The sequence below is a fragment of the Sciurus vulgaris genome, assembly GCF_902686455.1.
Source record: "Sciurus vulgaris genome assembly, chromosome: 11".
NCBI classification, from domain to species: Eukaryota; Metazoa; Chordata; class Mammalia; order Rodentia; family Sciuridae; genus Sciurus; species Sciurus vulgaris.
Window position 1 is genome coordinate 126,500,883 of NC_136472.1, and position 27,873 is coordinate 126,528,755.

The 27,873-nt window shown below is 39.7% G+C and overlaps 1 protein-coding gene across 4 annotated transcripts in view; it reads right to left on the reverse strand.

The window, feature by feature from the left end:
* Positions 1-1,822: 1,822 nt before the first annotated feature.
* SNX19 (sorting nexin 19) overlaps positions 1,823-27,873 on the reverse strand; it is a 46,073-nt gene continuing 20,022 nt past the window's right edge. For 2 of the 4 annotated variants that reach the window (XM_079105319.1, XM_079105321.1), the window contains 3 exons: positions 8,504-8,688; positions 7,518-7,605; positions 1,823-6,372 (listed from right to left, as the gene is read on the reverse strand). In XM_079105319.1, the coding sequence (XP_078961445.1) occupies positions 6,240-6,372; positions 7,518-7,605; positions 8,504-8,688 (406 nt within the window). In that variant the 3' untranslated portion in view covers positions 1,823-6,239. The other 2 variants (XM_079105322.1, XM_079105320.1) reach the window with 2 other exon arrangements.

A 27,873-nucleotide genomic window follows, 5' to 3' on the forward strand; every position in this document is an offset into this window, starting at 1 on the left:
AGCAGAGTTTTTAAAGGTCTTTTTCTGTTCTTAATTATCTTTAAGAAAAAGGTTTCAGAAATGAACAGAGAAGCAATTAGGTGAAGCAAACTGTATGAAAAAGACTAAATGAGGAAAATTTCCATCACTGGAAAAGATTCATAGAAATCCTAATCCTATAAAGAACTCTGATCATTCCCCACCAACAGTAGGCATGTTTCCATATCCAAAACCTCTGGATGCAGAGTATGCTGAAACACAAGCTCTTGCCTCTATCCTTTCCAGATTGCTAAAAGGACATAATCTTGCTCTTGCAAGCAGAAAGGTTATAGATACTATTGCTGTATTCACACGTGCATGTTTACTTCCCCCTTAACTATCCAGATGAGCTCTTGCCCTCTACATGCCATATGCCACTCCCAAGGTCATATCTATGCAAGGTACATACCTGTATGGGGATAGCTTTGGATTTAAACATTGTAACAACGGATTTCTCTACCTCATCCAAACAGATCCACTGAAAAGGAAACTTTTTGGGTCCTCACCCATATGAAGACATACAAAGCTGTCTGGGACAGATCTGGTATTAATTATCCAGTGCTCTCCACTGGAATAAGTGGTTAATTCCAAGGAGGTTTACACTGGAGACTAACCAACCTGCCCCAGGGTGGATACAGAACCAATCTTGGCTCCAGAGATTATCCCACATCATATGTTGTGCAAATGTGTACTGGCATGAGGCACGGACTTCATTCCACAGCAGATGCAATCCTTCTTATGCAGGCATACTTTAAGTTAATATATGACCCAAGCTGTCTAGAGATTCTCCTTCTTATGAAATGAGTAATAATTTGATTCTCAGACTGAACTTGGTGCTCTACCTGCTCCTTCTTCTTTTCCATCGTGGGCTGAGGCTTGTTCTTTAGACTCAGATAAAACAAATGATTTTATTCGCATAAGGCAGCATGGTAACCAGAGGTCTTGGTTTCCTCACTTGTCATTCTAATGACAGCTGACTTATTTTGATCTGTTAGGTTTATGCAAATAGTTGCAAATGTGGTGGGGAAGATAGCAAATACTCTATGTTATCCTTCCTTTTCTTCAAACATACTTCAACTTTGAAGAGTTTTCCTTGTGGTATCTTACACATGGCTTAGGCAAACTGAGAAATACAGAATTTTAAAGGAACTTGAGGATAACTTTAAAGAATTCAGATAGCAGGTGGAAGGGAAAGTTGTGTTTATTTTCTCTTCATAGTAATTGCAATCCTTGCAGATTTGTGTCTGAGGCAGGATGAAGTTGAGATTATTTTCTTTAGGCAGATATTTTTCCTGCCTAAAGGAGTGGTTTATTCCTGATCTTTAGAGAGATGAAAAGTAGGTACAGTTGGGGAAAAGGGCTGTGGAATCAGCAGGGATGTTGGTTATTTTTATGACTGGATGATTTTGAAAACCATTTTCAAATCAAGACACATTTTTTTTTTAATCTTATGGCCTGCATACTTAGATAAGAAACAGTGCTATAATAAAACCGTGTGGGCTCTGACATGGAAAGTAAAAGAATAAACTTCTTTCATTTGATACTTGCTGTTGAATAAAGATACAATAAGTTCCTAAAGATGAAAATTTCTACCCTTGTTGTCCCTGCCTCCATCTTATATCCATAGCAATTTTTTTTTTACCATTGGATTTATTCACATATTTTACCTCTTAAATAAGCAAAACCTAGTTTTACTTTATATAAATGTGTGTGTGTGTGTTGTGTTCTTTTACATATACACACAAGTGTGGAGTGGGGAGAGAGAGAAGAGAGAAGAAAGATTGGGGAGGCACAGGGATATAACAGGAGTAAAAGAGGTACAAAATGTTTATTCCCTTCAAAAAATTATAATCTCTATAATGGATTCTTCCCCAAGAAAAGGTCCTACTGCCAATCAAGCTCAGGTGACTCAGCAAAGCATAAAGCCTTAATGAACGATGCCTTCACTATTCTTGAATCATTTGCATTCCTCAATAGAAGGCACTTTGAGTACGACCATATGCAGCTGGAAAGGAACTGACTTGCTATCACTTTATGAACTTGGACTCCGTATGAGTAAAGGCCATGAACTTCAAAAGGGGTTTCCTCCCTTATTAAGGTCTCTTCTCCCTCATGACAGGATTCATGATTAACCTTTTAAAAAACAACTGGAGCAGAATGATTCCTCAGTGAGGGGCACAGGCAAGAAGGCTGATTACCTGGGCTTATGGGCCACCAAATCCAATTTGACCTGAGATACAAGTCATAGCTTCTGTGGACATGTTAGTCTCTATCTGTAGAGACTTTGGTGTTTATCTAGCTTGGTCTTCACCCTCAGGAGTCAATCTGAGTTTCTACAAGTAATCACAGCTAACCCTCCTTTGCTTATAATTACTGGGTGCAGTGGTGACATAAGAAGAAAAAACAAAAGCTAAAATGTGAACTGTTTATATATATGAACCACACACTTACCTTCTTAATCATTATAACACTTTAATGCTATAAATAGCTTGCATTTCCTAACCAATACTGGCTAGTAACAAAGGAATTTACTTTAGGTTAAAGAGTAGACTATGTCACTTCAAGACATGTTATGTAAGTTTGAATACAGATACCGTGCTTTCCCTTTTTTTTCATTCTTTTCTCCCAATCCAGTAACCGCTTTTGTAGTGACTCCTACAAAAACACTTGCTGGTGAAGTCTGGAGTAAAGACATGGAGAAGTACGATTGTGTCAGATATCAAAGCCAGATCTCTGCATCCTGTCACATGCTTGTTTTCACTTCCAAGAAAACATTAGACCAGAGACTGGTGAGAAGTGAGAGGGAGGCAGTAAGAAGGCTCAGTAAGTCTGAGAATAGCTCAGTGTATCTGCCAAGGTGACTGTTGGTGCCCATGTTTCCTCTGCCACTGTGTCTGCTTCCCTCGTTGCTGCCATTGAGCCACAGCAGGAAAAGGCTTCACTTGATGAGATTCACTTGTTTCTTGATTGACACTTAAACATTCTTTTGGGTTTAGATATGTATGTACATACTTTTTTTTTTTTTTTTTTTTTAAGTGGCTAGCATCGTCTTTGTGTAATGAGAACAATCAGATAAGGTTCAGGGTGTGGATATAATGTTTGGGGCAATGTCTCCCTCACCACTTTTCTCCTGAGAAATCCTGTTAGTGTGTATCCATCTCTCTCGAGTGAACATTTGCCAGCTCAAATTCACCCCTCACTGGTTTCATTCTCTTATGCACAAAGCCAACAACTGCCCTATGATTTCTGGCATTTCCAGTGGAAAGGAAACAGAGGGGCCAAGTTATGGCAGAGATTGCCCAGTTGGGCCTTCAACTACAAAAGCATCATGGTTTCCCTTCCTCTCCAATTACCACTCTTTCCCTGGTTCCTCTTCCCTTTCCTATTCAGAAGAATGACTAACCGTCCTCTCTTCATCATGGGAAAACACATCTTGCTCCACTGCAAGGGATAAACAGCAGGTGCTGAGGGTCCTTGGACACTGAGCCTTGCCAGGGCAGTTTGGCTGAATGGGTTCCTGAAGGCAGGCATCTCCAACTGCTTCCTCACCCAGTGAAGAGGTGAGATAAGCATGTCACGGACATTTTCATGGCATGGCACTAGTACTTTCATTCCAAAGAATGAATTGAAACTTACATTTTCCCAAGATCCCAGGTGAACTGCAGGCATGTGCAAGTTTGATAAGCACTATTTTAACTTACCAGACTACAGCTCTACAAACTACAACTTGTGGGTCAATCCGATCAGCTGCCTGATTTTGTGAATCATGTTTTATGGAACAGTGCTACACTTACTTGTGAGTTGTTGATGCCTGTTTTCGTGCTACAATGGAAGAGCTGCACAGTACAATAGAGACCAGATAGTCATGAAGGCTGAAATATTTACTTTCTAACCCTATACAGAAAAAGTTTGGTAGCTCCTGGTTTCCTCCATCACAACCTTCTGCCATGATGTGCTGCTTCACCTTGGGCCTAGAGCTATGGAGTCAGCCATCTATGGAAGGAGACCTCTGAAATTGTGAGCCAAAATGAACTTTTCCTCCCCTAAAACAAACACATAAATTTGCTAGCTCTTGTGTTATAGACTCCTTAAAAGTGAAAATCTGGTTTTATTTTTCTCTGTAGATAAAAGGTAGCTTAGTACAGTGTAGTACAGTGGTTATGTATTTAGGATCAGAGGTGGACTGACAAGCTTTCTGTCTAGGCTCTCCCATTTCCTTCCAATGGACTGGGAGGATAGCTTATCTTTTGAGGGCAGATGGAGTAGAGGTGGGATCTCTTAGATAACATGAAACACAAGCAAGTTTTTCTGGGCTGGAAGTGTCAAAAGATTCCTCAAAATTCACTGCTGTAGGAATCTTATGGTGAGTCAGGTTATCATCTACTGACTTTGTGCCGCATCTGAGCCAGAACTGAGAGCAAATTTAAAGCAACCTAGGTGTACAGGTACACGAGGGGAAAGTATGTGGAAAGAAGGGTAGCAGAAACCAGTGCTGCCTATCTCCACCTATCCAGAATAGAATGGTCCTCACTGAAAGAGCCATAGGATCAGCTTTAAGGTACCTTGCCAGACCCCTGCAATTCCACAAGTTACCCTCATTGCAAAAGTCTAGGATGGAAGATGCTTCCAGAACTTTAGAGCCGAGTCACTGTCATAATCAACTTTAAGGCCAGAAGGGGTCATGAGTGATTATCTTATTCATTTCCTAGGCCTTAGGTAAGAATAGCATACCTAAGCCTCTTGATTACATCATAACATAACTTATGATTAGGAGCCACCAGAGGAGGTAAAAAGTAACATGGTTTCACAACTTTTTTCTATGAACAACAACTTTAATTGTGTGCTCGTTACCTACTTCAAAGTCTACAAAAACCCCGATGCTAGTTCTTGATGCTCCAACCCATTCTCATCAGTCTAACTCTTCTCTAAGTGAGAAGATCTCATGGTTCAGTAAAAACAGGGTACAAAGAGGCAGGTGTGCTGTCAGAGGGCTGAGGGGTCAGCCATGGTCTCCTGGTGGCACCCTAGAAACCTCTTTCACCAGATATTCATGTACATTGAATAGGCAGCACATCTCTTGTGACTCCATATGGTCCCTTTTCTACCAGCAATTCCTTTGAACTGTTCCATCTTTTAGCAGACACTACAGTCTGCTGGAGCACCCTGCCTTCATTGTTTGTTCTTATAGACTAACTAGATCATTAAGGAGCAGGAAGTAAAAACTAATTCCTGCAAGTCTGCTAATAGTATCTGTTCAGAGTAAAAAATTTCTGCTGAAGACTTATGAAGAAAGAAATCTTCATTCTCTGAGTTTCTGAGTATCCCCAGCCATGGAGCAAGCACTTTCCCTTTTCTTTGGAAACAGTGAGGCTGAACATATAACTTCCCATGTGATTTTGTTGAAGACAGAAGGAAGGTCACAAATCCAATAACTCAATGGTTTTTGGGCAGGGGGTTGGGAGGAAAGCTAATAAATAAAATCTGTGGGGCAAACCTTTTCAGGAAAGGGTGTGAAGGGTGGAGTGGATTTACCAGAAGTTCTGGCAGTTTGCTTTGAAACCTTCTGGACAGGAAAAGTGTAGCCACCCAGGGAAGCAGCCCTTCACGGCACCTTCTATAAGGCTGCTGTGCTGGACAACAGTCAATGTGCAAGAAGTCCCTTAAGACATATTTTCCTTCCCTCTTCTTCTGGAATGGTTAGGAAACTAGGTAAGACCAGGGATCTGGCTTTCAAGAGTGGCCCTGAATGAATTTTTAGTTTCCAGGTGGGAACAGAGAGCTCAAAAGATTGTTTTCTCCTACAGAGGATATCTGGCTATAGTTTTTTTTTTTTTTTTCCTTATTCTTTTCAGGGCTTGTGTGTTGGTAGATTAGGCACATGTAGACACAGGGTCAGGTTTCTGGCAGTCTAAGGGAGGAGGGCAAAAGGAGAAGAAAAAGGGGCTCATTTTTCTATTTCACAGCTTCGTTTTCCAAAGTACACAGGATCTACCCACTAGCAACAGTCCAAACACCACAAAAAAAGTCATGGAAGTGAATATGCATGCGATTGTACATATATACCCCATCACCTGCTACAAATGGAGTGAGACTGGGGGGAGAAATGAGCCACCAAGACCTAAGCCTTCTAAGCTGGTTCCAGAGGTATAGGCATCCTGACTGGTCTCTGGGTGAGTAACTCTTCTTTCTCGACCTGTGAAGAACATGTGAATAACCCCTAGCTAAGGGGAGACTCCCATCCTCCTAGGGATGCCTGGGGTATCTGAGGCAGAAGTGATTGAGGCAGACTCCTCAACAGATGCACTGAGATTCAAGAATTCTAGGATGATGTCTCCAAGGCAGTAAATCAAATGTCTGAAACAAACAGATAAAACAAATTAGAGAAGGACCTGGCTCAGTCAAGAAACACAAGATCCTGTTTATGACATTTATTTTAGCTTCCCCCTTCACCCAGTACTGATAACTTTAAACTGCAGCAATTTGACAGTGTCTCCCATGATGTTTATTGCACTACTAATAAATGCTTGTTAAACTACTAAAAGCTACAGCCCCAATAACACCAACAACACTTGAGAGATTGTGTAAATGCCACTTCTTTTTACATCAGCACATCAGCACTACATTAGTGCATCAGAACTATTCTGAAGAGCTGAGGGAAAATCCCTGTGATGTCAGATTACTAACTACTGCTGCTTCTTAAGACCAATGACCACAGATTTACAGGCAGTGAAACAAAGGACTCTGGAGGAGGAGTGGTTAAGAGACACAATCTCATCTGTTTCATACTAAGCAAAGACAACCCCTGATCTCAACACTGGTCACAGCTTTGCAGTGAGGCTAAGATGCTGTGTAGAAAATCATTATATGAACCTTAAGAGCCTGTGTGGAGGGTCTAAGGGGAGCACAGCTTCTCATACACCCCTGACCGAAGAAGGGGCCTCCTCTAAGGGGAAGGTTGTCCTCTTTACCAAGTGCCCAGCAGTGACGAAGGAAGGAAACACCTGCATCACCAGCCAGATCAGCCTCATCAACCCTGAAAATCAATGGGGTAATAGATCGTCCTCATATTCAACTATTATGTATAATTATAAAGCACCAATAAAAAATTAATAAAAAATCATTATATGGCCTGTAATGCACAGGCCAGGGTATAATCTTGCAATGTTAAAAAGGTTGACAGATGGTGGAAAGAACTGTCAAGCACACTGAATGAGCCTGGAACAGGTTTTTAGCAGCTCATATGGAGGTCTGCACTGAGTTCTTCCAAATATAAATGATGGCTGGTCCCATGGTCACTTACTACCATGAACTGACCTGCTCAGAAGTCTGGTAGTGTGAATTTTACTTAGTGTGTATGGAACCTGGACATAGACTTTGCAGTCAGGTCCAGAGCAAGTCTAGAATTCAGTTCTGAATGTGGGCTTTAGAAACCTCGCATACCTCTGAGACCACAGACGACCTTACCTATGCTGACACTGGGTACACATGTTTTAGCCTACCTGTTGATGAGGGGTTGCTGTAGTGACTCCAAGACTAGACTCCAGCTCAGCTGGCATTTATTCACCCCCAGGATTTCTACTAAACAATCTGGTGTGGAAAAAAAAGAATTTTTTGTTACTTTTGTTACTACAGAAGTCTTAGGGTCTAAGGAGATTGTTTCCCTGGGATCTCTGCCATCTTACACAGATTGGGTACTTTTGGCATACCTCTAAACCATGCAGACAAACCAAAATTTCAAAAAACAGAGAAAATTCAAGAAAAATAAGTTTCTTTGGTTAGGTGCCTAAATAAAAATAGGCCTCAAGAAACAATTTTGTAACCTGCCACAAAAGTACAGGTTATTACTTCTAAGGTAATGGTTTAGGTTGGAGAAGAGAAGGTAAGAGTAAAGATGGGTAAATAAAACAGATTGTCCAGAGCTGAGTTCACTACTGTCTCCTGGTTATCATAGTCACAGGTGACAAATTGCCTTACCTATCATTTAAAAACAATACAAAGGAAGAAGAAAAAAAAAAAATTCTTGGGTTTTGTTTCTACTTACTGTTAAGGGCTCAATTTATCAAGTCTAAGTTTTTGCAGGCTGTATCATGTTCTTCCCTGGTCCCAAAATGCCATCAGTTGGCAGAGAACCCAAAGTCTTCATCTGGTGGGAAGGGCTCTGAGACCTGCCCCTGCAGGCATAGCTTTCTTAGACCTGCCCAAGGATTATGAACCCAAATACCTATAGGATTCTCCCTTAGTTTTTGGGGTTGGCCACAGCACAATCCATTCCATTCTCTTGTCATCACGTGAGTGAGTGCTGAAAGAATTGAAGCTGTGACCATTTTTCTACCAGTTGGAGAAATGGGGAGCGGGGGTCAATAAGTTTTTGAATCTAGCTATATTCAGGGCCATTCTGAAATGGGGAAGGATGTGGGGCAATGGTGGTAAAGCAGGATGAAAGGAAAAAAGCTCTCAGTATAATCAATCTCACCGATCCAATTACCTGGCAGGACTCCCATTAGGCTCTGCAAAGCCTGTTTCTCAGTAGCCACTTTCTGCTCCTGAGTCCTTACTGGCCGTGGAAACTTGGGAAGAACTCCGCCAGGCCAGATAGATTCCCGAAGAAGTCGGAGGTACTGCACCCAGTGCTGTGGACATGTGAGATTGGTTACCTGCACTTCCAGCCACCTATGATAGAAAAGATATCTCAGACAAACCTGGAAAAATATTGGTGCAGCAAGACAAAGGACTGGATATTTACATTGCCCTTCTAGATTCAAATGTTGATATCCTAACCCTCAAGGAGATGGTATTAGGAGGTGAGGACTCTGTGAAGTGATTAGGTCTTGGAGGAAGAGCCCTCATGATGTGATTAATACCCTTATAAAGAGGCTCAAGAAAGATCATGTGAGGACACAGGGGAAGACGACAGTCTATGCACCAGGAAATGAGTCTTTGCCAGATCTGAAATTTGTTGTTGCCTTGATCTTGAACTTTCCAGTCTTCAGAACTGTATGAAATATACTTATGTTGTTTATAAGTCACTCAGTTTATAGCATTTTCTTATAGTAGCCCTAGTGTATTAAAATAGAATGAGTCATGTGAACAATTAGAATAGGGCAAAGCAAAGTCACAACCAATACTCAAAATCAAAACCACGCCAATTCAACAACTGGGATTACGGAATTTGAAGTTGAACAATAATTATAATGTTATTATTTACTGTTTCACTCTGAGCCACATATTGTACTAGGGTTTTGCAGAACAGAACATTAAAAAGGCCTCAGTCTTGAGTCAAGGTTGCATCTACTTTTCCATCTCTCTTCTAGTGAGAACCATTAGAATCTTCTCAGTTCCTGCACACTCAACCTTCAGAGTTAAGGGTTTGGTGATTTTCACACAACAAATGAACCCTTAACTTTCTTCCTCGTCACCCTGGCATATCCTGTTTGTCTTCAAGTCCCTATGACCTGTCTTGAGGAGTTTGTATACCTGCCCCTGTGTAGTCCCCTCGTCCACAAAACCCTCTCCTCTCCAGTAACAGAAGTCTGCCCTGTTAGCATGCCTTGCTTAAACCCCACCTCCTCCATGAGATCCTTCTTGACCAGCTCATCTCTAAGTGCTCTCTTCCTGCTGAGAACTACTCTGGCACTTAGTGCTGGAGCACAGGTTTGGAGCTAATATTTTACTTTACAGTATGAATTATTTCTCATGTGTTTACAGCTTTGCTTCTTCAACTAAATTATAAGTGCCACAAGAGTTCTGTGTCATGTACTTCTTAAAAATTTCCCAAAATACCTTGTGCTCAAAAAAAAGTATGTTGACTGACAACTGCTTTCATTATAATAAATATATCCCCCTTTTTCTTCCACATACCAAATCCAGACAGAGTTCAGTTGAAAACCTGGAAGGAGTCTCAACATTATTCTTTATTTGTCCCTGCATTTTTTCAGAGTAACATAATCATTAGCTGAGGTTCAAGACTGTTAAGATCTCCTTAGAATTCACCTGGATTGAGGCTGGCATGGCTAAGTTGGTCATTGATGGACCTTCTACCACTTTTATTCATGCCCAGAAGTCTGTTTGGGACCACACCACATGGCAGCTCACGCCATTGCTCCTATACCCAAATTACTTGTCACCCATCCAAGAGCAAAGGGGGCTGCCAAGGCAAACTTTATTTAACCTCCACTCTGCCAGACAGTCTGCATTCCGCTCAAGCTGGGCATTCCAGTCTTGGGGGCTACAATCCCCCAAGCCCAGGGCTCACAAATGATTCTAAGAATAGGAAGTCTGAAAGGTAATAGCAGGGCAGGAATGGCAGACATCGATGGAGATCAAGAGCGGCACAAAGCTGCTCTTTCCCAAAATAGCCATCACGATTGTGTCTGTTATTATTAGGGCTACATCTCCTTTTCACAGGGCTTTTCATTCAGCGAGCATAAGCTGCCTGATGAGAGGGATCCAGTGGCAAGAATTCCTGTTCCTGTTTATAGAAGAGGGTCACCAGAGGGAGGTGGTTGTGATGACCTAATGAGGTTCTCCGCAGGAGATCAAGTGACCTAAAGGCTCCCTTCTTCACCTCAAGCCGTGTACACTTCTATGCCTTTCACTGAGGTGAACAATGTGAACTAGGCTGTCATCTAAGAGATCTGTTAGAGGGGGACAAAGTCTTGCTAATCAAAATCTTTGAGAAGCCTGGGGAAATCAAAGAACAAGACACATTCAGACAGAATTAGTTCTAACTCTGCTTCATATTCACATATGCACTTAATAAGTCACTCTGCCCTTATTTCTGTTGTCTGGAGCCAAGAATGCCTGTGACTCAAACTCTTCAAAGGTATCTCAGCCTCTACCCACTCCTTTCTAGACTACGCATATTATACAACAGCCAATATGGGCATCAGTCATGTTTTGGGCATGTCTTACAAGATAGGAGTTGGATTCTTTTGAATTAGTATTAATTCATCTGATGGGGTCAGGACTTTGTACTGTATTGTGGCAAGGATGTCCTTTTTGTTCTCCTTTTATAGTTATTTGGCATCCTGTGCACATATGTTGAGTGCAAGATGAATTTTAGTATGTGACAAAATGTGAATTTATACAAATCTATAAGACAACTTATCAAACTCTAAGTGGGAATATTGGAAAGAAGAATGGAAGTCTAAAAGGGTAAAATCAAGCATCCAGTGATAATGATGAATCAGCAAGATAAATGAATTTGTGGGAGTTAATTGAGAGAACTGACTGACAAAGAAGACTGAAACCTCCAAGTAAAATATCAGATGCTAACAGAACAAAGATACTGTTAAGCACTACAAACTTGAGGCCCAGAGCTGGTCAACAGAAGGTCTTGGAAGTTGGTCCTAAGAATGTGCAAAATAAGACTCTCACAAATTGGTAGAAATGAAACAAACTTCAGGTCTACAAAGAGGGACAGAGGTTAGAAAGTGGCTTCTGTTGACAAGGGGCTGCTGGGTGCCAGCTTTTCTTATTCTTTTCCATACCTTACAGACAACATGCTTGCACCACATATGATTTAGACATTCATTCTCTTTCCACAATTTTCTTGCCCAGGCCTTTTCTCCTTCTACTCCTCCTCTTCTCAGAAAGCAAAAACTTTCCCTCAGACATTGGTTGAGTCTCACTTCCCAGTCCCAGGCAGCCAGTGTAGAAGGCTAAGTGCAACAAATCTTTCCTGTGTACAGAATGCACATCACTTCTGAGGGCTGGTGTCTCATCCTGAACACCAGACACTCCAGTCTGCAAATGAAAATGACAAAACCCAAACCAAGAAAATCACAACTACCCCTGCCCAAACTGCCCTGCTCCTCATCTAACACAACTGTTAAAATTTGTGAGCTATAATCCAATTTCTAAGACACGTTTTTTAATTATACATGATATTTTTCTAAAGTTATAAATGGCTAGATACAGGGATCTGATATAATTAGCTTTGCCTGACACCTAGATGAGACTGAAAGCCAATAGGTTCTTGCTAACAATGAAGAGGGTGGGATCTCTTCTCTCCTGTCCATCCCTATATTTCCTTCTTTTTATTCTATCGTTCTGCTCTAGAGTAAAGCTGCATACATACCATCATTTTTTTTCTTTTTTTGGGTACAGGGGATTGAACTCAGGGGCACTTGGCCACTGAACCACATCCCCAGCCCTATTTTTGTATTTTATTTAGAGACAGGGTCTCACGGAGTTGCTTAGACCTCACCACTGCTAAGGCTGGCTTTGAACTCATGATCCTCCTGTCTCAGCCTCCTGAGCAGCTGGGTTTATAGGCACGCACCACTGCGCCTGGGCTCAATACCATCATTTCTTTGTCTAACTCTATCAACTCCCTGAGTTTACTCAGAAACTGAGCTAAACAGACAGAACAAACTGATTAGGTAGTGTTGGAAGACAGACCGATCCTTTGACCCTTCCTTGCTAGCTCCCTTCATCTATTTCACATATTGTCTTTTTATTCACAACATAGGAGTGGGAAGGTTGAAAACATGTGCCCCTATAGCACTCTTAAAGCAAAAGGGACGAAACTGATACACCACAGGAGCTTTTCCAACATCAATTTCTGGAATCTGTTGGTAGAGAAATCTAAAGTTTCAAGGTGAATACACACACACATGTCCTTCCCACTGTGTATTATAAATTACTTATAATATGTCATTTACTAAATACAAATGTTATTGTTTATGTAATTCAAGATGCATGAGGTAAATATGCTAAAATAAATATGGTAGATAATAACCTCAAATAGCATTGGTTTATTTTCCAAGACTATTCCAGTTTTGATATTTGATTTAGAGAGATCTCTTTCCTCCATTTTACCTTTGTCCAAAGAAGAGAGGGAGAAAAACCTAAACCAGGTCTTTTCTGTCAAGTCATCTCCGAAAGATCCAGAGCACATGGCAGTTTTATTAGGGGGCCCAGAAATAGCCAATAACATGTCAAAAGCAACAGGTTGACACAGACATTTAAGAGTCTCTTACACCAGGCACAGAAGATGAAGGCTTGCCATTACACCGGGAGTGCATGTCTACTCTATGTTCAAGAAAACTTGGTCTGAAATAGCTATAGATAGAGGAATGAAGCAGTAGCTAAAAAGGAGACAGTGTAATACTAGGGCTTATGATGGCACTTCAAGGTTAGCAGAAGATCATTTCCCATCAAAATAGCAGAATCAAATCTCATGAGTAAGGGGAGAAGACTTTAGAGATGACACCTAATCCAGTTAGCCAAATTTGCTTCTCTTCTTTTCAAGAGTGCTGCCATGGCTAGTGAGGAGGAGCCCTGAATAAATGGTTTAAAAGGGAAGAGACTGGGAAAATAGATTATAAAATAGGAAACGCATCAGTATTCAAAGAAAAAATATCCTGGTGCATTCTCAATGAAAGAAAATGACAAGTTCATTCCTTTTGGCGTATTTATTTACTGGACTGTACCTCAGAGAAAACCCAAAGGTGATTTTGCTCAAACTTCATCCTAAGGTAACAAATATGGTTCAAAGAAAAAGAGATAGAAAAGGATGAGGAGGCTAAAACTGATCTTTAATGGCTCCTTCTTGTGTTTATGGACAGCTTCTATTATTCCAAACAGACTTACAGTAGATTACAAGTGTTGACTCATTTTAAAATCCTTGAAGCAGGGGTTCTGATTTTGGCAGTACGGACACTTTGAACTGCTAATTCTTTGTCGTGGGGTAGGGGGCTGTCCTATGCATTGTAAAATGTTTAGTGCATTCCTTCTCTAGATTCCTAAGTAGATGCTAGTTGTGAAAATCAAAGATATCTCTAGACATTGCTATGTGTCCCCTGAGGATGAAATGGCACCAGCTGAGAATCACCGTCTTCAGTGTAGGGTGTTTTGGATCCATGTATCAGGCTACTTTCACAGTCATTTTAAACTTTGTGGTTATGGCACAATATTACCCAGATTGTGAGCTGGACATGATTAGAGGTCATGCAATCTGTTTTGTTGCTTATGGCAACATTTTAAGAAATCTAAATACAAACAGATTAGAATAGACAATATATGAGCATTACACGTATGTATATATATATCAGAGAAGTGCTCCTGTGTACCCACGTTACATGGCTGTTACCTGTGCATGTGTTCATGATAGAATTCAATGTAAGATTTTCTTTCTCTGGATTGAAGTTTCCAAAAAAGTCTGGAAAACACTAATATAGTACAAAGGATTAGGAGTTCTGAGAGAGGGAGAACAAGCCCAAGCCACATTTTTAGCTTCCTGGAAACACTGGCCACCTCTACCCGCCCAAGTACCCTATAAAAGGTTTACAATGGTATACACCATAAACATTGTGCTCTGTACCCCTGGTCTTGCATGTTACTGGCTCATCTACTTAGTAGCCTCCATCTATAGGGTAGGAGAAAAAGCAGGTCTTGAAGGGGAGATAGTATGGATTCAGGGCATTTCCCATTAAACATATTGTTTTTGCCAATTTCACACCTGATAAAAGTAACACTTCTCTTCTCTCTGATTCCTTTCCCAGGCCTCTGTCTTCCTGCCATGGTCCCTTGTGTTTATAGACAGTTCCCGCTGTCAGCTATTAGTCCTAGACTTCTGGGTCCCATAACCAGCCAGACCCAAGTTACTCAGCTGTGTCTGAGAAAGTTCAACATTGCTGCCCTCTGACTGTGTATCTAGGTCACCATCCTTTCCTGCCCTCGGTAGAAGAAAAATGAGGAGGAAATGAACTCTGAGAGCAAGGAACTCCAGCTTCTTTCTCCACTTGACTGTTGTGAAATCTAAAGAGTCTTCACAATTGCTTTCATGTTTTAAATCATGGATCCACATCTTTGAAACATGCCCACCAAGAGAATAACTTAACCCTGCCTGAACACCATGATTTAAGAATCCGAGTTCTATACTTGTATATCCAGGCACAAACATTTTTTGGTTTTGATTAGTAATGTATAAGTCACAGATGTGAGATTATTATGTATTATGAATTTGAGGATTCTTATTCAAAGAAAGAACTTCAAGAAATCATCTGTTGAACCTTAGAGATCATCTTTTCCAATTTCACCAATTCCATACATGTAAACACTGAGGCGCAGTAGGGAGTATTCATATCAGGTGGCTTACAGACATACAGCTTGAGAGTTGGAAGGAGGCTTAGAGGTTATCTGATCCAATCTCCTCCAAAGAAAAAATTCCCTCTGCAATACTGAGGCACAGACAAGGGCTCTGGTTTGTGAATCCCCAAACTTGTACTTTTATCTTACTTCTGCCACCCATTAGCACTGTGTCATTGGGAAAGCTTCAAAATTTCTGAAAAGGATAACTGTAGTTCATTAAAAATGCTTCTTAAATACTGGCAACACAAATCTCCTTTCTTGTGAATTCTAGTCATTTGTCCTAGTAGTTCTACCACGTGGAGTTGAGATAGATCATATTTCTCCATAAGACAGAACTTGTCATTTTTAAATTCAGCTATTATTTATCTCTTAAATCTCTTTCACAACCCGTATACCCTTGATTTCACCAGCCTCAAAGTTGGGCACCCGGTGGACACTCAATAAATGTTTGATGAATGATAGAGAGAAATGAACCATTCCTCATCCTGGTTCCACCCTCTGGTTGTGTACTGCTTTGTTTTTTTTCTCTCTTAAAATAGAGCACCCAGAACTACACAGCCCTGAGATGTGACCTGACCAGCCAGGGCACAGGAGATTAGTGACCTCCTTGATCTAGATACTACTCTTCTATTAAGACACCTAAGACTGTGTTGGCTTTTTGACATATACAAAAAAACACTGACTCATACTGCATTTGTGGTCAACTAAAACCATTAAGTCCATATACCTATATTTTTTGGTTATGCCTAGTCTTGCACTCTTTATTTATGTAATTAAAAAAATGTAAATTCTGGTTTATAATGTTTATTTCTACGAAATTTCATTTTGTGGTTTTAGATTATCATTCTAAACTGTCAGAATATTTTTGAATCATGCCTTTTAGCATCTGGAATATAAATTATTCCTCTAAGATTAGAGTTACTTTCAAACCTACTAATGAAAAAATTGAACAAGATAAAAAAAAGAGCAATGTTCCATCACTAGACATTTCTTTCCAGGTTGACATCAATTTAAAAACAACTCAACTAGCCATTAATCACTTAAAAGTACTATTGTGGTCCAGGCCACACCTGAAAATTTTGTCTATATGCATCTTATGGCAAAAGCTTGTTGAAATCCATACATAATGTAACTACCATTGTATTCCTTTCATTAATGGCCTCATAATCCCATCAAAAACACAACCATTCTAATTCAGGCAGGACACACTCCATACTGCTTTCTAGAACTTGTTATTTCCTTTCCTATTGTGCACAAAACATCTATTTCACAATCTGCTTCAGAAATTTCCAGAGATAAATGTCAGGGTCCACAACCTTTACCCGTTTTTTAAAAGGCAAGATATTTGTCTAATACCAAACCATGTCTATTGGCAATGCTTCTCAATGACCTTAATGTTTTTAATCATACATATAAATTACTTCAGTTTCATGGAAATTATTTATCTAGGACAGGTACATGAATGTGAAAACATTTAATACTCTATTATTTTCATTCCTATTTTAGTCTTCAATTCTACTTTAAACATGTTTAATTCTTCTTGTTAGAACATTCTCCTTAACAAAAGCAAAACAAAAAACCAAAACACAAACAAACAAAACAAAAGTAGAAATTAAATAGCCTAGCAAATAGCAGACCAAGTCCTTTGTTGTTGAATGAATGCTTCCTCATGTGTCCCAAGCAATTTATTATGGTTTTTGTTGTTGTTATTGTTGCTGTTGCTCTTTTTAAAACAGTCTTTCCCCCTAATATTTATCTACATCTTCGACTTCTTCTGAGTTTAAGTTTACCAGACACCATTCTTACATATCTGTGTCACTCTGTGTGTCTCCTCTCTATTTTTTAATGTATGTTCATTTACATGATCTTAGTTAACTATCCTGCTTTCACTTGATACTGATTCTTTTTTTTTTTTTCTTCACTGGTATCATGTGTTTAATTAGTTTAATCATTTATTAAACATATATTGGACACACTGAGGTCGGATGCCATTGCTAAGCCTGCCTGCCTGCCCCCCTACTGCTGAGGGACACTGCACTAGCCTCTGTGCTGACTCAGCGCACCCTCACTGGGGCTCCCCAGCTTCTTTGGAGGCTGGTGCAAGCATTTTGAATTATTCCTGAGGGCGTGGCCATCGTCATCGGAAGGGCGGCTCCCTTCCTGAGACACCTACAGGAGACTGGAGGCCCTTTGACAGGACTCAGGATTCAAGAAGAGGAGGTACTGAGAGACTCGGGACCAACTCAGAGCAGCTGGGTGAGTTTCTCCCACTGAGTGAGGCTCCCTGGACGGGGCAGTAGTCCTGGAATGCAGGGAACTTCGTGGAGTAGAGTTGCCCAGTGAGACTCCTCAGCTGAGCTGTGAACCCAGACAACAGGGAGAATTGTAAAGGAGGCCGCCCAGCGAGAGGCTTTGACGCAGAGCGAGGTACCAGGCCTGGGAAGCAGGACTGGACCCCAGGAAACGTTGCAGAGGAGGGCTACCCAGCGAGAGACTCACTCATAAGGTGAAGCTCCCTGGCCCAGGAGGTAGGTCTGGATCCCTGGGAACATCGCAGAGGAGGGCAGCCCAGACCAGGCGGTAGTCCTGGACCGAAGGGAACTTCTCGGAGGAGAGCTGCCCAGCGAAATTTCCCAACTGGGTAAGTCATCCCCGCCAGGCGAGGTTTCCCCACCAGGGTGGTAGAAACAGAGACACAGGCCCAGATCAGACTCCCCAGCCCGCAGTCTAGTCCCACTTTACCTCTGCCCACTAGCAGGGAATATATCCCACCTGAAGGCCACCACCCCTAGAAGGGCAGCTTCCTTGTGGAGCACTATATTATCAAGTTCCACCAAGACTTCAGGCTACTGAAGGCCAGGAGGTGAATTATTGGAAATCTAAAGGGACACTATAAGTCAATAGAGGAAATCTGCAATATTTCAGAGTTTCACTACTAGAGGCATAGATACCTGAGCAATATGAGAAGACAAGGGAAAAAAATGTCCCAAACAAACCTAGATGCTACATCAATAAAATCCAATGACAGCATGGCAGAAGAAATGGCAGAAAGGGAGTTCAGAATGTACATAATTAAAATGATCAGAGAACCAAACGATAAGATGAAAGAGGAAACACAGGCTTTGAATGATTGCACCAATCAACAGTTAAAAGAGCAAATGCGGGAAGCAAGAGATCATTTCAATAAAGAGTTAGAGATACTGCAAAAAAACCAAACAGAAATTCTTGAAATGAAGGAAACAATAAACCAAGTTAAAAACTCCACAGAAAGCATAACCAATAGGATAGAACACCTGGAAGACAGAACCTCAGACATTGAAGACAAAATATTTAATCTTTAAAACAAAGTTGACCAAACAGAGAAGATGGTAAGAAATCATGAACAGAATCTACAAGAATTATGAGATATCATGAAAGGCCAAATTTAAGAATTATTGGGATTAAGGAAGGAAGGCTTAGAGAAACAAACCAGAGGAATAAAGAATCTATTCAATAAAATAATACCAGAAAATTTCCCAAATCTGAAGAATGAAATGGAAAATCAAGTACAAGAGGCTTATCGGATTCCAAATATACAAAATTACAACAGACCCACACCAAGACACATTATATGAAAATACCTAACATAAAAAATAAAGACAGAATTTTAAAGGCTGTGAGAGAAAAAAATCAAATTACATTCAGGGAGAAACCAATAAGGATATCAGCAGATTTTTCAATCCAGACCCGAAAAGCTAGAAGGGCCTGGAACAACATTTTTCAAGCTCTGAAAGAAAACGGATGCCAACCAAGAATCATATACCCAGCAAAATTTACCTTCAGATTTAACAATGAAATAAAATCCTTCCATGATAAATCAAAGCTAAAAGAATTTACAAAAAGAAAGCCAGCATTACAGAACATTCTCAGCAAAATATTCCATGAGGAAGAGATGAAAAACGACAATGTAAAATCAGCAAAGGGAGGAACTATCCTAAAGGAATAGCCAAATAAAGGAGAAACCAAGCCGTGTCAAAAACCAAAAATGAGCAAAATGACCAGAAATACAAATCATATCTCAATAATAACCCTGAATGTTAATGTCCTGAACTCATCAGTCAAAAGACATAGACTGGCAGATTGGATTAAAAAGAAAGATCCAACAATATGTTGCCTGAAAGAGACTCATTTCATAGAAAGAGATTCCCACAGACTAAAGGTGAAAGGATGGGAAAAAACATACCATGCACATGGACTCAGCAAAAAAGCTGGAGTATCCATCCTCATATCAGATAATGTGGACTTCAAAATAAAGTTAGTCAGAAGGGATAAAGAAGGACATTACATATTGCTTAAGGGAAGCATAAATCAGTAAGATATAACAATCATAAATATCTATGCCCCAAACAGTGGCTCATCCATGTATGTCAAACAAATCCTTCTCAATTCCAGAAATCAAATAGACCATGACACAATAATACTAGGTGACTTTAACACACCTCTCTCACCACTGGACAGATCTTCCAAACAAAAATTAAACAAAGAAACCATAGATCTCAATAACACAATCAACAATTTAGACTTAACCGACTTATATAGAATATACCATCCAACAAAGAGCGAATACACTTTCTTCTCAGCAGCACACGGATCCTTCTCTAAAATAGACCATATATTAAGCCACAAAGCTACTGTTAGCAAATACAAGAAGATAGAGATACTACCTTGTATTCTATCACACCATAATGGATTGAAATTAGAAATAAATGACAGAATAAAAAACAGAAACTACTCCAACACCTGGAGATTAAATAATATGCTACTGAATAATGAATGAATAACAGAAGACATCGGGAAAATAAAAAAAATTTTAGAGGTGAACGAGAACAAAGATACATCATATCAAAATCTCTGGGACACTATGAAAGCAGTACTTAGAGGAAAATTTATTTCATGGAGTGCATTCAATAAAAGAAGAAAAAATCAACAAGTAAATGACCTAACACTACAGCTCAAAGCCCTAGAAAAAGAAGAACAGAGCAACACCAAAAGTAGTAGAAGATGGGAAATAGTTAAAATCAAAGCTGAAATCAATGGAATTGAAACAAAAGAAACAATCGAAATAATTGACAAAATAGTTGGTTCTTTGAAAAATTAAACAAAATCGATAAACCCTTAGCCACACTAACAAAGAGAAGGAGAGAGAAAACTCAAATTACTAAAATTTGGAATGAACAAGGAAATATCACTACAGACACAATTGAAATACAAAACATAATTAGGAGCTATTTTGAAAATCTATACTCCAACAAAATAGAAATTCTCGAAGACATCAACAGGTTTCTAGAGACATATGAATTACCTAAACTGAAACAGGAGGACATACACAATTTAAATAGATCAATTTCAAGTAATGAAACAGAAGAAGTCATCAAAAGCTTACCAACAAAGAAAAGTCTGGGACCAGATGGGTTCTCAGCCCAGTTCTAAAAAACCTTTAAAGAAGAGCTCATTCCAATACTCTTCAAAGGATTCCATGAAAAAGAGGAGGGAACCCTCCCAAACTCATTCTATGAAGCCGATATCACCCTGATACCTAAACCAGACAGAGGCACATCGAGGAAAGAAAATTCCAGACCAATATCCTTAATGAACATTGATGCAAAAATTCTCAACAAAATTTTAGCAAATTGCATACAAAAATATATTAAAAAGATAGTGTACCACGATCAAGTGGGTTTTATACCAGGGATGCAAGGTTGGTTCAACATCTGGAAATCAATAAATGTAATTCACCAGATCAATAGACTTAAAGTCAAGAATCACATGATTATTTCAATAGATGCAGAAAAAGCATTTGATAAAATACAGCACCCCTTCATGCTCAAAACACTAGAAAAAATAGGGATAGTGGGAACATTCCTTAACATTGTAAAGGCCATCTATGCTAAGCCCATGGCTAATATCATTCTAAATGGTGAAAAACTGAAAGCATTCCCCCTAAAAACTGGAACAAGGCAGGGATGCCCTCTTTCACCACTTCTATTCAACATCGTTCTTGACACTCTAGCCAGAACAATTAAACAAACCAAAGAAATTAAAGGGATACGAATTGGAAAAGAAGAACTCAAACTATCCCTGTTCGCTGATGACATGATTATATATTTAGAGGAACCTGGAAATTCCACTAGAAAACTCTTAGAACTCATAAGTGAATTCAGTAAAGTAGCAGGTTACAAGATCAATGTCCATAAATCCAACGCATTTTTATACATAAGTGATGAATCTTCAGAAAGAGAAATTAGGAAAACTACCCCATTCACAATAGCCTCGAAAAAAATAAAATACTTGGGAATCAATCTCACAAAAGAGGTGAAAGACCTCTACAATGAGAACTACAGAACACTAAAGAAATTAAAGAACACCTTAGAAGATGGAAAGATTTTCCATGTTCTTGGATAGAAAGAATTAATATTGTCAAAATGGCCATACTACCTAAAGTGTTATACAAATTCAATGCAATTCCAATTAAAATCCCAATGACGTACCTTACAGAAATAGAGCAAGCAATCATGAAATTCATCTGGAAGAATAAGAAACCCAGAATAGCTAAAGCAATCCTTAGCAGGAAGAGTGAAACAGGGGGTATCGCAATACCAGATCTTCAACTCTACTACAAAGCAATAGTAACAAAAATGGCATGGTATTGGTACCAAAATAGAAAGGTAAATCAACGGTACAGAATAGAGGACACGGACACAAACCCAAATAAATACAATTTTCTCATACTAGACAAAGGGGCCAAAAATATGCAATGGAGAAAAGATAGCCTCTTCAACAAATGGTGCTGGGAGAATTGGAAATCCATATGCAACAGAATGAAACTAAACCCATATCTCTCACCATGCACGAAACTAAACTCAAAATGGATTAAGGACCTCGGAATCAGACCAGAGACCCTGCAGATTATAGAAGAAAAACTAGGTCCAGATCTTCAACATGTTGGCTTAGGACCAGACTTCCTTAACAGGACTCCCATAGCACAAGAAATAAAAGCAAGAATCAATAACTGGGATAGATTCAAACTAAAAAGCTTTCTCTCAGCAAAGGAAATTATCAGCAATGCGAAGAAAGAGCCTACAGAGTGGGAGAAAATCTTTGCCAATCATACTTCAGATAGAGCACTAATCTCCAGAATCTATAAAGAACTCAAAAAACTCTACACCAAGAATACAAATAATCCAATCGACAAATGGGCTAAGGAAATGAATAGACACTTCACAGAAGAAGATCTACAAGCAATCAACAAACTTATGGAAAAATGTTCAACATCTCTAGTAGTAAGAGAAATGCAAATCAAAACCACCCTAAGATTCCATTTCACCCCAATTAGAATGGCGATTATCAAGAATACAAGCAACAACAGGTGTTGGTGAGGATGTGGAGAGAAAGGTACACTCATACATTGCTGGTGGGGCTGCAAATTAGTGCAGCCACTCTGGAAAGCAGTGTGGAGATTCCTTAGAAAACTTGGAATGGAACCACCGTTTGACCCAGATATCCCACTCCTTGGCCTATACTCAAAGGACTTAAAATCAGTACACTACAGAGATACAGCCACATCAATGTTCATAGCTGCTCAATTCACAATAGCCAGACTGTGGAACCAACCTAGATGTCCTTCAATTGATGAATGGATAAAGAAACTGTGGTATATATATACAATGGAATATTACTCAGCCATAAAGAATGATAAAATTATGGCATTTGCAGGCAAATGGATGAAATTGGAGAATATCATGCTAAGTGAGATAAGCCAATCTCAAAAAGCCAAAGGAGGAATGATATCGCTAATAAGTGGATGATGACACATAATGTGGGGAGGGAAGGGTTAGTGTCAGGGTTAGAGTTAGGGTTAGGGAGGGGGGCAAGTATGGAGGAAGGAAGTACTGTATAGAGGGAAAAGAGGGGTGGGAGGGGTGGGGGGAAGGGAAAAAATAACAGAATGAATCAAACAACATTACTCTATATAAGTTTATGATTACACAAATGGTATGCCTTTATGCCATGTACAAACAGAGAAACAACATGTATCCCATTTGTTTACGATAAAAAAAAAGTAAAAAAAAAAACCAACTCAATATTTAAATCAGAAAAAGTACCCTCTTAATTATTGATGCTTATAAAGGAGGACAGCGATAGATTTAAAAGATTATGGACAAGATAGAAATCCTTTGCATTTGGTCTTTCATATGTATTTATATAAACACTTCACAATAAACATTAGATTCTTTCCTAATGATCTTTGTTTAAGCTAATAATAATATTAAATCATGAGCCAATCTACCAGCTGCAGGGTGAATGTTTTAAGGAGTATGCTGGGTAGTAAGTCAGCTGATCTAGAATGAAGAATTCATCATGAGTAATCCATGCAATAGGCAATTCACACCTAGTTATGCATTCCTCTGGAAGCAAAGAGAGGTGGAAGGCAAGGGAGCGGGTCAGCCATGCTTCCTTTCTGGCACACTATAAATCCTAGAGAAGAGAGACAGCTGCCAGCAGCTTTTGTTTTTGTTAGTTTTCCTGGCAAACAGGTCTAGAGGATAGAAAAGAATGAAAGTCAAACAAAAGCAAAGGGGGTTACGTTGACTGTAAGTCACACTTGTATTTTGGGTGGTGACTCTGATGGACAGAACAGCACTACATTGATTCCATACCATGATCTGAAACTAGTTAGAAGAAAAGAAGAAAAGACCATAGCAGAATGGGGAAAGAAAGACCAAAATCAAAGATCAGGCTACCTTTCTAACAAATACAGAATAAAAGGGAGACAGTTGCACATTCTGTGTTCTTGGGATAAATAAGACTAATTACAAAGGGAGATTCTAAATATTTGTTTAGATTTGAATGACATCTTTGGGATTCCAATCTGGAAGTTCATTACACAAATCTAGTATGTCTCTGAAGACTTTCAAATAACTTTTTTCTGTGCCATACCATCTTGCTGTCAATGCACTAAAGTACAACTCTGAGAAAATCAGGGCTGACAGACTTTAAAATTAACACAGAAAAGCCACAAACACCTTTGAGCCTGGCTTCACCACTTACAAGTTGAATGAATTGAATTCTGGCTTCCTTTATAAAATGGGCTAATTCTTACCATGCCTTATTCATGAAGTTATCACTAAAATCAAGTAAGAAAAATGAAAGCATTTGTTGGGCATGCAACAGATCAAAAGAATCCTTTGAATACTCTTAAAAAATTCTACAAGGTTGAGGGAACTAAATGATAGCAGCATCCTGAGGCATTTATGCTTGAGTTTTCTCCTTGTAAATGAAATTGCTTACTCCTCTTCTGGCAGGCCCAGGGAAGTAAATACAGGAAGAGTGAACCATCTGGTACTGAGTAAATAAAGTTGGAGAAGGGCCCTGTAGAGTTATGGGTCATATGCACAGTATGAAAACTGTATTTCAGAATCCTTCCTAAAACCAGACATCTATGTTTTATACAGTGAAACTTTCACTGTAGAGACTGGATTCAAAATATCTGTCTCCTCTCCTTGGCCCCATGTGAACTGTGAGCCTGGCTCATTCTCAGTCTCCTGGTAGGTAGTTATTCTGATCCTGCCTTTCCAGGACAAGGGCAGGGAGGTGGCCTGAAGAAGGGGAAGGTAATTAAAATGGCCACCCATTCAGAAGAAAATTGAGTCTACTAAAGGGGAAAGGGCAGGGAGAGGGTGTAAAGTACTTGATGACTGGAGCAACAGGAAGAAAGGCAAGACACAAAGGAGGGGAGAAGGCAGTGACTTAGTGTTGTCCTGACAACCAGAGCCCCTATTGTGCATGATGACTTTACCTCACAGGGAGAGCTCCATGCTCTACTCTGGGCATAGAACCACCACCACAGGAGACAAGGATGGGAAGGGAAGTAGTGGTGGGGGGAGAAGGGCTAAGTAATTACGTGCTCTCTACTTCTATGGACATTAGAGGTAACAGAGAAGGCTGGCAAAGATCAGCCTTGAGAACAAAGGATATATATGAGAAGCAGATGTCCAAGATAAAGAAGCAGGAAAACACTGAGAGGGTTGTGGAGAGAAGGAAAGTGACTATAATGAACAGAATTATCTGGTGTGGAATTATCTGAAGATATTTGTTTCTAGTTTCCTATGTATAGGCTGAATTTCAAAACTGTTCCAAGTAGAAGGCTATCTATTCTGATACTAAGGATATAAGGACAGAGAGGTGGCAGCTCCAGAGTCTCTGCATAGTAAGAAATTTGGGGGCCAAAGTTGTGTGATTAGGAAATATGGGTAACACATAAAATTGGAAAAAAAAAAAAAAAAAAAAAAAAAAGGAAAGAAAGAAAAAGAAAAAAGAGGGGAGAGAGGGACTGGACGTTGCATTTATATGGCAAGCCACCTTCCCAGGAGGGATACATTCCCTGCTAGAACTCCTTTGATGCTGGCATTACATTACAGCTGGACTAAAGTATATCACCCACCAGTTCACCCTTACTCTCTCCCTGCTTCAGTACCAAATAAGTCTATTCCTAAACAAGATACTGGGTGAAGACTCTAAGGTCAGAGGTAAAACACTACCATGTGCCTACCCTGCACAAGGCCCTGGGTTCCATCTCTAGTACCTCAAAACAAAAACAAAAACAAAACTGAGCATAAACATGTAATTGCTTCTCTAAAGCTAAGTTATTAAGAAAGTGTTAAATGGTCTCATGGCTGAAAGCAACAAGAAATTCCCTTGCTCATGTAACAGGCTGATAAGATTCCCAACATCAGGGGAATGTGACACTATTTCTACCTTAGCGGATGTGTTATTACACGTCTCAGGACTTCTGGGACTCAAAAAGCCCTTGAGTATAGGACAAACTAGCTTATAGAGTACTGACAAGATTCTTTCCACTTAGATGTCCAGCTGGTCTCATCATCACCACTGACTGTTTCATTCTGTTCTGAAAGAACCAGCTCTTAACACTGAATTCTTAAGGCATGGAATTCACTCAAAGGGGCAACTTTTGGCAGTACACACTACTCAGAGAAAGCAGAAAATGCTGAAGACCCATCAGAACAAAGGGTGAAAGAAGAAAGCAACTTGGCTTGTCCAAAAGTCACTGGCACTATGGAGTGGGTGGAATGATGGCCTCTATCATGATGTGACACACAGAATGGCTTGGATCCATCACCCAGGGCAAATGACCTATCATTGCAAAATAGGTCTCCCTCAAAGAAAGTGAATGGGTATTATTTAACCTGCAGCGCCACCTGGTGCCTATAGGGAGAATTCTGGTACTCTTCATCTCGCAGTAGCTGGGCAAGTCTTCCTGTGACAAATTTAATTTTTAATGTGCGTTTTATTTATTTATTGTTTTTATTAGTGTATTATAGTTATACATAATAGTGGGGTTCATTGTTGCATCTTCATAAATGCATAAAACATAATTTGCTCCATTTTATGTGATAAATTTGAAAACAAAAACAATGTGGGCATGACACACAGATTCTTTTTCTGAGAGGGTATAGCTAAAAATATACAAAACATGCTTAAATGTTACATTTTATTTAAAAGTAGATTTTTATCCTTTAAAAGCATTTCAGTGTCTGGCTTATTCTTCAGCCTAAGTGATTCTAAATGATATCTGTATCAAAAGACCTAGTTCCAAACATACTTTCCTCTCTAAAGTCTCCCTAACATTTATTATCTCTTATCCCCTAAAACAACTTCATGAGTAAGGCACTATTATTTCCATCATAGAGTAACTCTGGCAAAGGCAGATTAAGTGACTTGTGTAGGTCACAGGTACTAATCCTCAAGGTAGGATTTTTAGTCAGATCTGTCTGACTTGAAGGTTCATATTCTTTCTTTCCCAAGTGGAAGGAGAGAGGTCTAAAAAGAGGAGGGAAAGGGCTATGCTTTCTGAGAGGGTGCACTCAATGCAGCCTCACAGTGGGGGTCCCAGGGAAGTCAGGGGCCCTGCACTCTTTTGGAAATGACAGTGTCACCAGAAGGGCAGATGGACTGAAAAGTCCCAAATAAAAATTTGTTTGCTTAGGCCCAATCATGACTCTGACAATTGTAGTTGCCCAGAATTGTAGGTATGCCCCGTGGGGAAGGGATGAAAGATCATTTCCATTTGCATTTCTTGTTCCCTAGCACTGCTGAAGAACCACTGAGGGTCACAGTAGTGATAAGCAGAGGGACTGATTCAAGTAGAATGGCATGTGATCTTACACATCCATTCATTTGACACAAATTATATAAGCCTCTCCTACGTATCAAGCTAGGAGTTTTAGGATGTAAGGATGAATAAGACAGTCCCTGCCCTTAAGAGTCTTAGAGTCTAAAGCTATTACTAAAGCATTAAGCTGGGGCTGGGGTTGTGGCTCGGCGGTAGAGTGCTCGCTTAGCATGTGTGAGGTGCTGGTTTTGATCCTCAGCACTACATAAAAATAAATAAATAAAATAAAAAGGTATTGTGTTCACCTACAACTAAAAAACACTGAAAAACAAACAAAAACATCAAGCTGTCAGAGATATAGAGACTGACAAGAGATACCAATAATGTGACTCGGAACAAAAGGCTCTGGGGTTCAAGTCACCTTGAAATTCTGTATTTGTTTTTCCTTAACTTTTACAGTGACCACTGCTGTACTTGAACTTGAGTATATAAGAATTATGAGCACATGCCACATACAAAAGTGTAAACACACAATCCACAGGCACAAGGCAGTCAGCTGTCACCCACTGGTTATAATCTTAAAGTCACAT